This window comes from Leptopilina heterotoma, unplaced genomic scaffold (genome assembly GCF_015476425.1).
Source record: "Leptopilina heterotoma isolate Lh14 unplaced genomic scaffold, ASM1547642v1 Lhet_21, whole genome shotgun sequence".
NCBI classification, from domain to species: domain Eukaryota; kingdom Metazoa; phylum Arthropoda; class Insecta; order Hymenoptera; family Figitidae; genus Leptopilina; species Leptopilina heterotoma.
Genome location: NW_025110925.1, coordinates 965,914 through 983,045, shown reverse-complemented (window position 1 = coordinate 983,045; position 17,132 = coordinate 965,914). Strand labels below are relative to the sequence as shown.

The window sequence follows — 17,132 nt, the reverse complement described above, 5'->3', positions numbered from 1 at the left end:
TGTCACTAAAATTTCAAAACCAAAAAAATTGTGAAATGAAAAATAATTTTGTTTTGTAATAAAATAAAGTACGATTTGAAAATAGTTTATTACAAAATACAGAACACAATAATGTGTAATAACAATCATAGTTAGATAGACTTTTTATAAAGTTATCCAAGTCTGAGATAAATAATCTATCGAAATTAATACTTACAAAAGTTGTTAGTAAGAAATTAGAAATTTTTAATATTGTTGATGCGATTATTAAAAACTATATTTCTGATGGTTTAATTCGTAGAATAACAGGGACACTGGATGGTGGCAAAATTGCTAATTCTGTAACTACAGCTGTGACTAAATCAGCAGGTGTCACGTCGTACGTTATGTTGAGAAGATTTAAGGACTTTTTCGTCTTCCAATTTGCGAGACACGATTTTTTCGAATCATATAAAAATGTTTCCGTAAGTGCCTCGGAGTCTCCTGAAAAATTCAAACATTTTTATTAGAAATAAACAAAATTCTTCTCTGAATCAATTATTTTTAATAATTTTTTTATTTGAAATTTCAAATCTTCTGAAATTAGATTATTTATAAAAGTTGTAAACGCAACTCTTGTAAAATTGAATTACTTTTGAAATTTTAACTAAAATTCTCTTTTAAAACCAATTAATTATTTTGAGAATTTAATTGTTCAAATAAAAGTAGAAAGTTCACCATATATAATAAATTCTGAAATCCATTTCTTTATAATTCAATTTTACTAAATTTCAATTATTTGACAATTTATTCAAATTAAAAATAATAATAATTAAATTAAATATATAATATTCAAGAATTTAACTAATTTCTAAAAAATTAAATTAAATTTAAATTTGGAATTCAATTATTAGTATTTCTTTTTATTCCAATTTTTTGTTTAAAGTTCAAATTGTTATGTCAGAAGTTTGACAGTTTATTTGTAAATAATAAAATAAGTGAAGTAAAAAAATTGAACCCAAATTTCAAAAACTAAATTTCAATTTAGAGGGACAGTCGTAATTTTTACGAACAATTAAATATTTTATGAACTATTTATTTATTTATTTAAATAATTGAATTTTCGTAGTTGACTTCTGATAAGAATTGATTTAAAAAAGAGTTTTAGTTAAAACTTAAAAAAATAATTAAAAGTGTTAAACTAGGATTCTTTAAAATTTTAAATTTCAAAAAGTTTTTAAACTGAAATCTATGAGATTCAAACTTGGAATAATATTTAAATATCAAATATTATTAATTTGTTAACTTCCTTAAAAATTAAAACTTTTGAATTCAAAAATTCTAAAAAAAATTGAATTTTGAAAGACTTTCAGTTTAAATTTTCATAAAAAATTTTTAAAATTGTATAACTGTAACTTTTGTAACTTTTTTTTTGAAAGTTTCAAATCTTGAAATTTATGATCGATGAAATTTTTCATGAAATTTATAAAATTTGTAAAGTTAGTATTTTGGTAAAGTTGAGTCTCAATTATGATTAAAAGTTGGTTGTATTTTAAATTTTTATAATCAGCACAAACTTGTTATGTCCTACATTATTATTTAAACGACAATATTCATCCCAAGAATTCAATTATTTTCAAAAGTAATAAAATTCTTCGATGAAATCCAATTATTTTAAAGAATTTTCACGAATATCTCGTCAAGAATTCAATTATCTTTACAAATAGCAAAATTTTTCGCCAAAAATTCAATTATTTTCAAAAATTTATAAAAATCTTTGCAAAAATTCAATTATTTTCAAAAGTTTTTTGCAATTCAATAATTTTCAATATTTACTATTTTCATAAAATTTATCAACAGATTTAATTATAGAAAAAACTTTTTAATACAATTCTACGAAAAGATTCAATTATTTTCATAAATAATAAAATTTCATTTACGAATTCAATTAATTTCATCGCAGAATTTCAAATATTTTTAATACAATTTTAAATGAATTCCTGGAAAAATGCAATTATTATTAAAAATTTTAGTCAAACTTGAGGAAAGAATTCAATTTTAAAAAACATTCAATAAAACAATAATATTCGTTGCAATAATTTAAATATTTTCATAAATAACATTTAATTCGTCGCAGAAAATCGATTATTCTAAGGAATTTTAATCAAATTCTTTTCTAAAATTTAATTATTTTGATAAAAATCAAAATTCTTCACAAGAATTCAATTCTTTTGAAAAGTAATAAAATATTTTGCAGAAATTAAATTATTTTCAAAATTTTTTAAAAATTCGCGTCAAGAATTAAAGTATTGTCCAAAATTTTTTAAAAACTCTTCTCAAGAAGTCAATTATTTTCAAAATTTTTAATAACATTCTTCTTAAGAATCCAATTGTTTTTAACAATTATTATTTAAATTCTTCTCAGGAATCCAATTATTTTTAAAAAATTTAATAAAATTCTTCAAAAAAGTTTTCAGTTATTTTCAAAAATTGTTATAAAATTCTTTAAAAAAAAATTTTATTAAAATTTTAATTAAATTCCTCCAATTCTTTGTAAAAATTAAATTTAATTAAAAAATAATTTTTCAATTATCTATACAAGTAGCAAAATTATAAGCAAAAAATTCAATTATTTTCAAACATTTTTATAAAAATCTTTGCAAAAATTAAATTACTTTCAAAAGTTTTTTGCAATTCAATAATTCTCAATATTTACTATTTTCATAAAATTTATCAACAGATTTAATTATAGAAAAAACTTTTTGATACAATTCTACGAAAAGATTCAATTATTTTCATAAACAATAAAATTTTAATTACGAATTCAATTATTTTCATTGCAGAATTTCAAATATTTTTAATACAATTTTAAATAAATTCCTTGAAAAATGCAATTATTATTAAAAATTTTATTAAAACTTAAGGAAAGAATTCAATTTTAAGAAACATTCAATTATTCAACAAAACAATAAAATTCGTTGCAATAATTCAAATATTCTCATAAATAACATTTAATTCATCGCAGAAAATCAATTATTTTCAAAAATTTTTAGTAATTTTGCAAAAGAATTCAATTAGCTTGATAAACAATAACATAATCGCATAAATTCTTCCCATAAAATCAATTATTCTAAGGAGTTTTAATAAAATTCTTTTGCAAAATTCAATTATTTTGTTAAATATCAAAATTCATCACAAGAATTCAATTCTTTGAAAAGTAATAAAATACTTTGTAGAAATTAAATTATTTTCAAAATTTTTTAAAAATTCGCGTCAAGAATTAAATTATAGTCAAAAATTTTTAAAAAATTCTTCTCAAGAAGTCAATTACTTTCAAAAATTTTTAAATAAAATTCTTTTAATAAATTCAATTGTTTTCAAAAATTATTATTTAAATTCTTCTCAGGAATCCAATTATTTTTAAAATTAATAAAATTCTTCAAAAAGTTTTCAATTATTTTCAAAAATTGTTATAAAATTCTTTAATATAATAAATTTCATTAAAATTTTAATTAAATTCCTTAAAAGGAATGAAAAATATTTTTAAAAGTTGTTAATACAATTCTTCGTAAAAATTAAATTTTAAGAAACATTCGATATTATTGATTTTTGCATTTAAATAATTGATTTCCCGTAGAATTAAATTATTATTTTTCCTATTTTTAACTAATAATTCTGTAGAATTAATTTTTTTGAAAAAGTTTAATTGAATAATAATTGATGTTATTGATTTAAAGTAGAAATTTAGTTAAAAATTCTAGAAAATTAGAGATGTGCAAAAAGCTCGAAAAGTCGAGCCGAGCCGAGCCGAAATTTTTTCGGGCCGAGCCGAGCCGAGCCCGAGCCGGCTCGATGTATCGAGTACTCGAAATTTTCGAGTACTCGAGTGACTTCGAGTACTCGAAAAATTCGAGTACTCGGGTAAATTCGAGTACTCGATTAAATTCGAGCACTCGAGTGAATTCGAGTACTCGAATTTTTCGAGTACTCGAATGGATTCGAGCTTTTGACTTACTAAAAAAACTATTAATAAGTAAAAAATTTCGAATTTTTTTGAATTACTGAATCAATATTTCTATTTGCTAAATATAATAAATGCGAAAATTCTATGAATTTTCTCTAGAACTCGAATTTACTCAGAGCTCGAAAAAATTCGAGTACTCGAATTCCCTCGAGTGCTCGAAAAATTCGAGTACTCGAATTAACTCGAGTACTCGAAACTATTCGAGCTTTTTACACAGCTCGGCTCGGCTCGAACTCGGCTCGAGCTCGAACTGATTAGGCTCGGCTCGGCTCGGCCCGAAAAATGAAAAGCTCGAAAAAGCTCGCTCGAGCCTCGAGCCTCGAGCTTTTTGCACAACTCTATAGAAAATGTTAATTGAATTGAAATGATACAAATAATTATGAAGAAATTACAGTAACAATATTCTTGTAATAATAAAATAATGATTTGAAAAGGTTTGAATTTGAAATTTTTGAACATCTTAATTTCAATGAGAAAAAAAACCTTTAACATTAATTGTCTATGAGATGTAATTGAAATTCTTTGGTTTGGAGTTAGGTGTTCATCTTATTGAAATTGTTGTTGAGTTAATTAAAATATACCATACCTAGTTCATTATAGACAATTGCATCAGTTTGTGCTCGTTCACAGGATTTATGCGTCTCACAGGATACTAGAACTGGTACATTAAAGGCCTTAGCAATAAGTGCTACTTGTGCTGATCCAGCTCTGGACATTACCGAACCATTTGCTAAAATTGCATGTGCACCCAAAAATACTTTGCTTACCTGTTGAACGAAAACGCATTATTAAAATAGAATTTTCATTATTTTATTTCTTATTTATTTAATCCAATAAACTAACACTCAGACTGACCTTGGGCATTATAAAACTAAGTGCGTGTATCAAAATATAACTGCATTCAACTCCATGTTTAACTAATCTCTTCAACATTTCTTTGCCTTCTAACCAAGGCCTTCCATCAACAACTACAACCTGAAATTGACGTCCAGCTGAATGGGCATCGCATAATATTTTGTAGATCAAAGATGAGCTGTAAAATTCAACATTTATTATTTAGACATTTATTATTTATTACTATTAATCTATTAATTTAAAAAAAAATTTAAAAAGGGTAAACGCATCATTTAATGTTTAAATTAAGTTCAACATTAAAAGATGATATTTTATACGTACAATCCATATGTTAATATCACATCTCCATTGGTTATTTTAGTTTGGATTTTTATCGAAATTGCTTTATCCGCCAATAGTATCTGCTCTTGTATATAAGTGTCTATAGCGTTAATAAGTTTCACTTTTGCCTGTAAAAGATTTTATAAATTATGGAATTATTGCATAAACCAGTAGTTAGGGCCTTTCACTGATTTCTAAATTCAAGTATTCAAAAGTTGAATAATTTTTTTAAATAAATGTTTAAATACTTTTTGCTACTTCTAAAATTTCATAATTTCTAAAAAAGTTTATTTGAGTTTAAAAAAAAATGTTTAAAATGTAAAAGAATAATTGTTATTTACTTCTTGATCCGATATTGTGGTGGGTAGCAAAGACATTTGCCATTTAAGATGTTTTAATGCATTTTGCATCGATACGGCCGATGGTCGACAGTGGTCAAGATAAACAGCCGATTCTTGTAGACTAACTTCCAATCCGCGGGTAAAATCCGCTTGAGACGGTCGTTCAAAATCTTCAACTAAATGCTTCACAGCATGAAGAAAAGCAACGCATCTCGCATTACTGCCAACGATAATTTTACTAGCGTACTTCATTCCCAACTTGACAATTTCCGGATGAATTTTCGAACCCAAATCAGAAACATTCCCCAAAGCGATATCTCTCTCGTGATGCAAGTGTTTAAATAAATTCACACCATGCGAACCTTCTTTTGCGTTTGTTTTCAAAGCAATCTTCTTCACTGGCTCAGGGACCTTTGTCTGAATCGCCACTTTTGTTTGCGTCGGTTTCTGTTTCTTTTTATCAACTTGATCCTGTTTGGCCGCTCGTTGCGCCTCCTGCTTCGCTCTTCTCTCGGCACGCAATTGAGCTTTACTTTTCTCCTCTGCCATTTTCGGTGCTTCACTCGCATCCGCTTCTTTCAATTGAATTTCATCCAATTCCTTCGTAATGTCCTCTAATTCGCTTTTAATTGATTCAAGATTGGCATTTGATTTCGCTGATGAATCTTTTGCTGATTTTAATTCTTTGGGAATTTTCACTTTTGATAATTTTTCTTTAGAAACAACATTGGTGTCAGATTTTGATTTTTCGTTACAAGTCCCCTCGACAACTGTTTTAGTGATTTTTTCTTTATTTTTGCTTTTGGCAGCTGCCTTCGCCGCTTTTTTCGCCTCACGTTCAGCTTTTATTTGCTCCTTACTTTTTTCTTCGGAATTCATCTTCTTTTTCTCCGGCGAATTATCACTGCAATCAATTGGAATATTATTCAATTTTGTGGCAATGTCTTCTAATGTGGAAAAAAAATCATCACTATAATCACTTTTGAAATTTGTTTCTCTCGTCTTTGTGAGTAGATATAATAATTCTTGATTTATAATTTCATCTGCTTTTAATGGTTGATTTTCGTTTTCCGATTTTAAATGAGAATTTGACACTTGATCGATACTTGAATCATGTTTCTTGATAGATGTTTCATTAGCAGAAATAATTATGTGTTTTTCGTTTGTATTTCTCTCATTTTCTGATTTCTTAATTTTTATTTTCTTTTCTCTTTCTTCATTATTTTCAACAGCTATGTGAGTTAAGTTTTCCTCAGCTGCTCTTCGGGCATTATTCAACTTTTTTCGACGCAAATGTCTGGCTTTTGATTTAGTGATTTTTTCCTGAAACATAAATATTTCTTAAAGAACAATTCGCAATGGAGAAATTCAATAACAGACAACATCGAAATGAATGTTAGGTTGGGCTAAAAATAATAATGTAGAACTCAATAATTTGAATAAATAAATTACGTCGACCAGGGCTATTACTAAAGAAGCTGGTTTTTAATTTGTAAAATAATTATTTTGATAATTTATAATTATAATATAATATAATTAATTATAATTAAATAATTTCGGAAATACAATTATTTTCAAAAAATTTTAATTACATTTTTTCAAGAAACAAATTTTTCTGAATTTCTAAATTAAATTATTCAGAACTTGAATACTTTTTGTTAAACAAAAATTTAAAAAGTTATTCATATTTATTTTTCCACCGGAATTAAAATTTCAAATAATTTCAATGAAAAACAAAAGACCTAGTAGCCCAGGTTGACGGTTTTAATAAGTTTAAAAAGTTAGTTCTGAAAAAGTTTTTAATCATTATTGAAGCTAAATAATGTGAGAATATAAAGCAGTTTGTAAAATCCCTAATGTAGTAGTATGCTGAGTTATTGGTATTAAAAAATTTAAAGATGTACACTAACATGCCATATTTTAGAATTTGAATATAAAAAAGTTTACATTTTTTTTTAGTTTTTGAATTTTTAAAGTAGAGTCAGCAGGAATAAATACAGTCATTTGTTTCCAAAAAAAAAAATTAAAAGGAGAATCAATTTCAAGTAAGCAAATGTCAAGAGATACAAAGAATAAAATAAAATCTCATATTAGGTTAATAATAATTCAACCTATTAAATGGTGATACATCATAAACGTTTAAAAATCTACCATGCCAAAAGATGAAAAAATGCATTACACAAGTAAAAACAGTAAAAACTTGAACAACTTTAACAAATTTTAACGGATTTGTGTAAAATTTAAAAATAGGGGACTTTTAGGAGACCATAAAAATTGGTTAAATAAAGATAAAAATATAATTTATTTATACAAGGTTGCCACAAAAATTTAACTTTATTTTTCCCTGACTTTTCTCTGATTTCCAAACATAACTTTGACTTTTTCCCTGACCTTAAAGAATATTCTGATTCACTCTCAAAATTATTAGATACTCAACAAAATGTTCTATTAAATTAATTTACAAATTTCTTCAAAAGTAAAATTATTCGAAAACATCAATAGTTTTATTTAAAATCAATATTTTATCATTTTTTTTCATTGAAATTAAGATGTTCAAAAATTTCAAATTCAAACCTTTTCAAATTGAACAACTCATAAGAAGAATATTATTATAAAACATAAAGATATCGATCTTCATATTCGATCTATTTCTTCAAAATAATTTCTATCATTTCAATTCAATTAACATTTTCTAGAATTTTTAACTCAAATTCTACTTTAAATCAATAACACCAATTATTATTCAATTAAACTTTTTCAAAAAAAGTAATTCTACAGAATTGTTAGTTAAAAGTACGAAAAATAATAATTTAATTCTACGAGAAATCAATTTTATTTAAATACAAAAATAAATAATATTGAATGTTTCTTAAAATTTAATTTTTACAAAGAATTGTATTAACAACTTTTGAAAATATTTAATTTCTTTTAAGGAATTTAATGAAAATTTTAATGAAATTTATTATATATTAAAGAATTTTATAACAATTTTTGAAAATAATTGAAAACTTTTTGAAGAATTTTATTAAATTTTTTAAAAATAATTGAATTCTTGAGAAGAACTTAAATAATAATTTTTGAAAATAATTGACTTCTTGAGAAGAATTTTTAAAAAAATTTTAATCATAATTTAATTATTGAGAAAAATTTTTAAAAGAATTTTGATAATAATTTAATTCTTGAGAAGAATTTCCCTATCTATTTATAAAAATAATTTAATTCTTGACGAGAATTTTTAAAAATTTTTGAAAATAATTGATTTTCTGCGACGAATTAAATGTTATTTATGAAAATATTTAAATTATTGCAGCGAATTTGATTGTTTTATTGAATAATTGAATGTTTCTTAAAATTGAATTCTTTCCCAAAGTTTTAATAAAATTTTGCAAAGATTTTTATAAATTTTTGAAAAAAATTGAATTTTTGGCGAAAAATTTTGCTATTTGTAAAGAGAATAGAATTGAAAAATTATCTTTTAATTTAATTTAATTTTTACGAAGAATTGTATTAACAACTTTTGAAAATATTTAATTTCTTTTAAGGAATTTAACTAAAAATTTTAATAAAATTTTTTTTTCAAAGAATTTTATAACAATTTTTGAAAATAATTGAAAACTTTTTTGAGAAATTTTATTAAATTTTTTAAAAATAATTGAATTCTTGAGAAAAATTTGAATAATAATTTTTGAAAACAATTGAATTCATGAGAAGAATTTTATTAAAATTTTTCAAAATAATTGACTTCTTGAGAAGAATTTTTCAAAAATTGTTGACAAAAATTTAATTCTTGAGAAGAATTTCCCTATCTATTTATAAAACTAATTGAATTCTTTTGCAAAATTACTTAAAAATTTGTGAGAATAATTGATCTTCTGCGACGAATTAAATGTTAGTTGTGAAAATATTTGAATTATTGCAGCGCATTTGATTGTTTTATTGAATAATTGAATGTTTCTTAAAATTGAATTCTTTCCCAAAGTTTTAATAAAATTTTGCAAAGATTTTTATAAATTTTTGAAAATAATTAAATTTTTGGCGAAAAATTTTGCTATTTGTAAAGAGAATAGAATTGAAAAATTATTTTTTAATTTAATTTAATTTTAACGAAGAATTGTATTAACAACTTTTGAAAATATTTAATTTCTTTCAAGGAATTTAACTAAAAATTTGAATAAAATTTTTTTTTTTTAAAGAATTTTATAATAATTTTTGAAAATAATTGAAAACTTTTTTGAGGAATTTTATTAAATTTTTTAAAAATAATTAAATTCTTGAGAAGAATTTGAATAATAATTTTTGAAAGCAATTGAATTCATGAGAAGAATTTTATTAAAATTTTTGAAAATAATTGACTTCTTGAGAAGAATTTAAAAAAATTTTTTGACAATAATTTAATTCTTGAGAAGAATTTCCCTATCTATTTATAAAAATAATTTAATTCTTGACAAGAATTTTTAAAAAATGTTGAATATAATTAAATTTCTGCAAAGTATTTTATTACTTTTCAAAAGAATTGAATTCTTGTGATGAATACTGATATTCATCAAAATAATTGAATTTCGGAAAAGAATTTTATTAAAATTCCTTAGAATAATTGATTTTATGGGAAGAATTTATGCGATTTTGTTGTTTATCAAGCAGGTTGTACAATTGAAAATTATTGAAATTTATTTTATTGGTGACTATTATTGAATTTCTCCATTAAGATTTATTCCTTAAGAAACATTTATGTTTCAGGAAAATATCACTAAATCAAAAGCTAGAAATTTGAGTTGAAAAAAGCTGAATACTTAATGCTGGAAGAAATTTCGACTCATATTATACGTAAAATTATTAACAGAACATTATTATTCCTGATGATGAAACATCTATTAAAGCGTCGAATTCTCATATTTAAAACCAGAAAATAAATATTAACTGACAAAAACAGAGCAAATTATTACACTAAATAACTGTTTGCGATTTTTAAAATATTTTCTCCACTAAAATATTTGGGAGTATTGAAATTTGAGAAAAATATTTTTAAACAAGTGGAAAATAAGGTTCGCAAATTTTAGGATTGCTTTTTTGAAAGAAAATAGTACAAAGTAGTAAAAACGATTGGTATTAGCGGCATATTATTTCAAACCGTAGGACCTACAAATGACTAAAGTCTAAAATTTCATTAGATCAGTTAATTTGAATGATAAAGTTAAATTTATGAATATTGTGAAGAATATGATAATATTTCAGTATGAAATCGTATTCAGTTGGATAAAAATTGGAAAAATTATATTTTTTCTAATAAATTGTAAAAATTACAAAAACATATGGTAAATAAGCGTAAATCTACAGAACTGGTCGATTTCATGTGACTGACCAATTTTTCTATTTTTCAGTTTGAAAAAAAGCGAATTTTTAAATTAAATAAAAATTATTGTATCATAATGCATAAAATTTATTCTAAAGATTTTTTTTACTTTTTCTTTTAACTTCAGCTTTTTTTAAATCAAATTATTTTTTTTTTTTGTAAACTTTTTCTGTTAATTACTTATTGATATTTTTTTTATCTTTTTCTGAAATCCGTAACTTTCTCTAAATTTTTAATCAAATTTTTAATACGCTACTTTTGTTTTAAAATTATGAATTTTACGATGTACGAAGTAAAGTTCAGGAAAAATTAGTAAAATTAACAGATTAACCTCGGATAATAGAATAACTTTTACTATTTGCAACGACAATTTTTTTTTATAAAAATTAGAAACATCTGAATAATTTTTATAAAAAAAATTGCCAATTTAAAAATGTTTATTTTTATAACTAAAAATCGACCAGTTCCGTAAATTTTTTTTTTGGTAAATAAAAAATAAGATCAGATGAAATAAAAATTTTGCAACACTATTCTAAAGTTAAGGAAATTTGAATTACATAAATTGCAAAATATTTCCTAAGATACCTGCTGCTCCATCCTGACAAAGCAACAAATTGCTTATAGTCTGTACGGATTTGATAGACACTGTCCCTCTATGACAAAAGTCCAAAATCTGTTTAAAATGTATAACTTATAAATTTAAAAATACAGTATAACATTGAAAATTTTAATTTGAATGATGATCTAATTTGAGATTCAGTTTAGGGAAAGTATCCAAGTATCGAAAACGATAATAAATGAAACAGAGTTAAAATTATTTGAGGTTATCTTATTGAAAGAAATTGTTACAATTTTCCTAAATAACATAGAGACATTAAAGGTAAATTTTTTGTTGTCATTAGAGGGAATAAATGTTTTTTTAAATTGTAAAATAAATTTAGAAAAGAGTTTGTGAACAATCGTGATTACGTATAATTTTTGTATTCTAACCCTACTAGTAGTTTTATTTGTTAGTAAAAAAATATACTATATTTGTTCTTACCTGACAAGTTTCAATCAATAATTTGTAAATAATTTTCTGTTATATTGTTAAAGTGGAATTTATTATAAATATGCAATTCGTTTCAATTTGTCATCATAAATTTCAGCATATGTGTATATCAATTGCATACATTTTTATCATTTTTATACAAAATTGCATGCCCTTAAAAATAACATTGAACTTAGGATGAAATCTAGTGAAAATTTAGTTACTTTTAGTTTTAACTAGAAAATTACTAAATGTTATTGAATTTTCACTAGATTCCTGTATGTGGACAGACCCTTAGATTTAGTGATTTTCTCCTGTAGTTACGTGACTATAGAATTTTTGTCTATGCTCCTAGCAGATTGCACTTTCTAACCAGTTTGACAGTTATAAACAGTTTATTTTGACACGTCGAGTCTTGAGAGTTGATTTTTTTTAGAAGTCAACAAAAGTTTTAAGAAGAATTAATCAAATATGGTATTTATTTATTTTGTCTATATAGTCATTTTAAGTTTCATTTTTTAATTTAATGCTCGAAAACATTTTATCGTTTTGTGTTTTGCCACGATAATAACTTATATTTTTCCTGTAAATTTATTTCTTATCGTGGTTGTAAAATTTATATAAATTTTACATTTTTAGCGCACATAGTCTATAAACGTAATGATTATCAATTGTTAACAATTTATAGTAAAAAAATAATAGTAACTGATAATTTTTTTATTCTGTTTTAATTTATTTTAATTTTACTGAATTATTTATTATTATTATTTAAATTTATTTACATAGGAAAATTATTATAAATATACCTAGGCATCGAACATGTAAAATGCAAAGATCGTTTGTAATTAGAGGTGCTAGATTATAGAACAAATTACCAGGCATGATAAGGAATGCACCAACTCAATTTATATTTAAAAATTTGTATTTCGAATTTTTGTTTAAGAAAAGTAATGGATGGTTCGATATAACCTTTTGGTAATCTTTTTCAGTATGAGAACAATTTATAAATCTGTAAACATTTTGTCAGTCAATGCTTATAAACATTTGAATTGTTTAATTTAAAATAAAATGTTTTAAAACGCGTCACATTTAAAATCTCATGAAATAATGTTCAACTTAAGTTAATGTATATACTCATTGCGCTGTATTGAATTATGAATTTTGTTCCTTGAAGGGCTTATTAGCCCTAGGAACTTATTTTTTTCTTAAATAAATAAATAAATATTCATATTTATATAAAATTAATAACGGTTTTTTCTTCTTCTAACTCAGTATTATGAAGATTTTATTAAAGTAAATAATCTTTTTTCTAGGCACGATATTTCCGAGAAGAAGACATTGATGGTAAGTTTAATGCACCTAAATAATCAATATTTTGAAAAATTCAAGTCAAAGAGCCAAGCAAAAGCAAAAGAGATAGATTATAAAAAACTGACACAAAAAACAAGCACGCAAGATAATAAAGTTTAACAAACACTTGCTTTATATAGCGGCATATAATTTTAAAACCAAATAAATATTTTTTTCAATAAAGTTTATGAATTTTGCTTTTTTAGAATTTCGAGAATGTTTCTATCTCTTTGCACGCAGTGGACAAATCCGCACTCTCGATGAATTGACTATTATTATGAGATCTTTAGGTCTTAGTCCCACGATTGCTGAATTGAACAAATATTTAAAAGACAAAGGTATAATATAAACATATAATTATACGAATATCGTTTATGTTTGTAAATTTATATTAAACATGAAAATGGAAAAGATCATTCATGACACAAAAAACAAGAATTGAAAATCACTAAAATAATTAAAAATTATACTTAAAAGGAGGGAAAATGTCTTTTGCTGACTTTCTGGAAGTTGTGCATCTTCAAACAAGAGCTGAGGATCTTCCGACGGAAGTTATAAAAGCTTTTCGAGCTGCAGATACGTCGAGAACTGGCACCATACCAGCTCGTCAATTGGCACACATGTTGCTCCGCTGGGGTGAGCGTCTCAGCAGTAAAGAAGGTGTTTTTTTTATTTCTTTAATCAGTTTAACCAAATATCCACGTTTCGAAAATGAAATATAATTCTTTCTCTTTTTTAGTTGAACAAATCTTTCGAGAGGCTAATGTTTCCTTTAATGGACACGTTAAATATGAAGACTTTGTAAAAATTGCCTGTGCACCAGTACCTGATTACTATTAAACTCCTTTTGGGTTTACACGTTCAAATAATAATTAATCACGAGTTGAAATTTTTTTTTAATGGTTTGGGTATTTTATCCTTTATTACATTTTATATGAAATGTAAATTTAGTGTTTATTTATAAAAGGAAAAAATGAGATTTTTTCCAAATATCTTATGTATTTACAGATCAAATGGAAGTATTAAACATTTTATAAAAATTCATTTTTAAAATAATGTATTATTTAGTAAATAAATAAAGAACATGTTTTGTTAGAAAAGAAGAGCAGATGGACTTTTTAAAAATAATATTACTCTTAAAATGAAATATATTTGTATTTTGTTAACTTTTAATAATTGTGGTGACAACCCTTCTAGAAAAGATCGATTGACCACGATTCTAAACAATAAAATGTTATCAACTATCCAATCGTTTACAATTGTCGCTAATTGGGATACAGTTTAAGCGCACCACTCACACATTCAAAATCTTCTATTATAAGTATATGTATTATATTACCGTGTATTTCACATGTGTGTATGCTTTCAATTTGAATTTGAGGTTAACTGCATTCGAGATTTTGTCATGTGTCAAGAAGAATGTGTATATATCAATGATTCAAGTGTATAGTAAACTCAGTGTATTAATTAAGTGCTTTTAAGAGTATTTATAAAATGACGAGAAAGTGTTGTGTAAAAAGTTGCAACAGGAAAAATGATAAAGACAACACTGAAAATCGACGACAGTTATTCAAAGTTCCAAGTAACGAAGTGCGTTAAAACTTCCACTTTTTTTTTAAAATTTTCATTATTAAACATTAATGTATAATATAAGTTGATATAATTGATAAATATATAAATAATAAATTAAATATTTCAGAATGTAAAAGTAAAATGGTTGAACAGCATTGGGGATAACCTAATAGTAGGCAATATTAATAGAAAAAATTTATTTATTTGTAAAAAACATTTTCATAACAGTTGTTTTTATGACAATCCAATAAAAACATTAAAAGATGGAAATGAAATTACATTGCCCCGAAAATTAATGAGATTGAAAGAAGACAGTATTCCATCCATTTTTGAGGTTAGTTAAATTCAATAAATTATTATAAATTCTATCTGAAGAAAATGTGTTTAATTTATGTTGAAAATTCATTAAAGGTCGATTCTGAAAGTACTAGAAAAGTTTTGAGCTCTGTAAATAAGACGAAAACTAAAAAAGAAAAGAGAGATCTGTCTCCAAAGTCCAGAAGAAGAGTTGATACTCTTAACCATGTTATGTCTTTGACGAACTTGAATGAAAATCCCAATACTGATAAATCATTAAATCTGATTAATTCTACTTCTGATGAAAATGTCGCCACCCCATTGCCGATGAAATATTCACAACAAAATTTAATAAAAGATTGGGAGAATCGAAAAGTTGAACACTTCCCACAGTTTTGGGGAATGTTTAATACTGAAAATGGTGTATTATTCGCTTACGTAGGAGATAGTGACTCCATTGTCACACGCAGCATTTTTGTACAAGAAGACATGACTGTTGAAGTACGTACATTCGAATCTTATACAATTTCCTCACATTGTCTTGTAGCATATATAAAATTTTTGAATATATTTTTTAGATTCAGGCTTACAATCAAGTAGCCAAATTTCCTGTTATGGATAAAGTTTCATCTTTAGAGGATTTACGATTGGGCATGATTAAAATAGTTTCTTTAAATTTTTGCGAAAGAGCTGTACGTAGAATTTGTAAAAATGGATATTTTATTCCAAAGCCGTTCTCGAGAAGTGATAAATGTACAGACTGTAAAGTAATAATCCGGCGTGAGAAACGTAAACAATTGCGCACTGCCAACCGATTGCTTAAAAGAAGCATAGATCAAAAAAATAAAGCAAAGAATAATAGACAAAGATTAATTCGAGCTCTTAGAAAGGTAAAGATTATATGTGCTTCTTAGTTAAAATTTTTTTCTTCGTATAAATAAAAAGTCCCTTTTTTTAATACCTTACATTTTATTATAGATTGAGAGTTTGAAAGAGCAGATTGCGAACCAACTGTCAAGGTCAGAACACGCACAAACGACATGATTATAGCTATATGACTTGCAGAAGGTCACTAAACGCGTTAACACCAGGAAGTGAACATCAGGAACTATGTATACATATATTTTTTACAGTTACGTGTGCAGAAAGCCTAATGTCCTTTTTGAAAAATAACTATGAGAATTGACCCAATTGCGAAAATATTTTTCTGAAATTATTTAGAACTTAAAAATATATATTATTAAAATAAAATATTAAGTTAAGTTTTTTAATTCTTAACTCAAACGTGTTCATAAATATATTTTTGTTTTATATAAAGCAACATATAAATATATAAGAAATGTATAGTATTTATAATTTAAATAACTTAATAATAGAGACTGACGTTTTATAGTTTTTAAAAATTAGAAATTCGGCGAGGAAAAAGGCTGACTCCAAACAAAAAATGTTTGTTTTTTTAAAACTTTTTTTTTATTTAAAAGAGATTTATTGCAACAGTAACTTCTAATTATAAAGTTTAAATAAATTTATCTTTTTCACTTGACATTCACATTTTTTACAATTTTCGTTCCTTTATAACAGTTGAGTAATAAAATGTAGAGTAAATGATTTATATTAACCAAAAATTGATTGCTTATGATAATACATTCCAATTTTGTCTTTTATCCAATATGAGTTTTGTGTAGAGTTCATACAACTTATGAAGTTAATAATCACAGGCCGACAAAATTTCATCAATTGCATGATGCCTAAAATGTTATTGCCAATTCTTATAGGATTTTGTCCGTAGAATCCGAATTTGACCTTGAAAATATTGGATTGGCTCTAGTTTTCAAGCAACTTACGTTTCAATACGCAAAATACGCATTTTTGGCATTTTTTGAATGGATGTAAAACCATATACCGAAAAAGTAAATTTGGCCACATAGGACCAAATTAAAGCTTAAATACTGCTCTTTAACTTTAATGGCCAAGTTGTGATAAATTAAATATTTGTTAGCTCCTGTCTGCTTTATAATTATTTATAAATATTCT

The 17,132-nt window shown here is 24.4% G+C and overlaps 3 protein-coding genes across 4 annotated transcripts; 2 read left to right on the top strand and 1 right to left on the bottom strand.

The window, feature by feature from the left end:
• Nucleotides 1-69: 69 nt before the first annotated feature.
• On the bottom strand, nucleotides 70-12,073 carry LOC122501417 (translation initiation factor eIF-2B subunit delta). 2 transcript variants are annotated; one of them, XM_043610855.1, is made up of 7 exons: nucleotides 11,892-12,073; nucleotides 11,435-11,522; nucleotides 5,500-6,822; nucleotides 5,159-5,286; nucleotides 4,838-5,015; nucleotides 4,569-4,749; nucleotides 70-462 (listed from the first exon to the last, which is right to left on the bottom strand). In XM_043610855.1, exons 2-7 carry the CDS (start codon nucleotides 11,444-11,446, stop codon nucleotides 254-256), a joined length of 2,031 nt encoding a protein of 676 aa, XP_043466790.1. In that variant the 5' UTR covers nucleotides 11,447-11,522; nucleotides 11,892-12,073; the 3' UTR covers nucleotides 70-253. The 2 variants fall into 2 exon arrangements, with proteins under 2 accessions (XP_043466790.1, XP_043466791.1); XM_043610856.1 differs by lacking the exon at nucleotides 11,435-11,522 and having other exon boundaries at nucleotides 5,500-6,403; nucleotides 11,892-12,071.
• Nucleotides 12,074-12,222: 149 nt separating this feature from the next.
• Nucleotides 12,223-14,273, top strand: LOC122501419 (calmodulin-like protein 4). Its single transcript, XM_043610858.1, has 5 exons — nucleotides 12,223-12,353; nucleotides 13,193-13,223; nucleotides 13,436-13,567; nucleotides 13,707-13,889; nucleotides 13,969-14,273. Exons 1-5 carry the CDS (start codon nucleotides 12,351-12,353, stop codon nucleotides 14,067-14,069), a joined length of 450 nt encoding a protein of 149 aa, XP_043466793.1. The 5' UTR covers nucleotides 12,223-12,350; the 3' UTR covers nucleotides 14,070-14,273.
• Nucleotides 14,274-14,579: 306 nt separating this feature from the next.
• Nucleotides 14,580-16,349, top strand: LOC122501418. Its single transcript, XM_043610857.1, has 5 exons — nucleotides 14,580-14,819; nucleotides 14,929-15,135; nucleotides 15,213-15,599; nucleotides 15,677-15,988; nucleotides 16,077-16,349. The coding sequence occupies exons 1-5, from the start codon at nucleotides 14,724-14,726 to the stop codon at nucleotides 16,140-16,142; spliced, it is 1,068 nt and encodes a 355-aa protein (XP_043466792.1). The 5' UTR covers nucleotides 14,580-14,723; the 3' UTR covers nucleotides 16,143-16,349.
• Nucleotides 16,350-17,132: the final 783 nt, after the last annotated feature.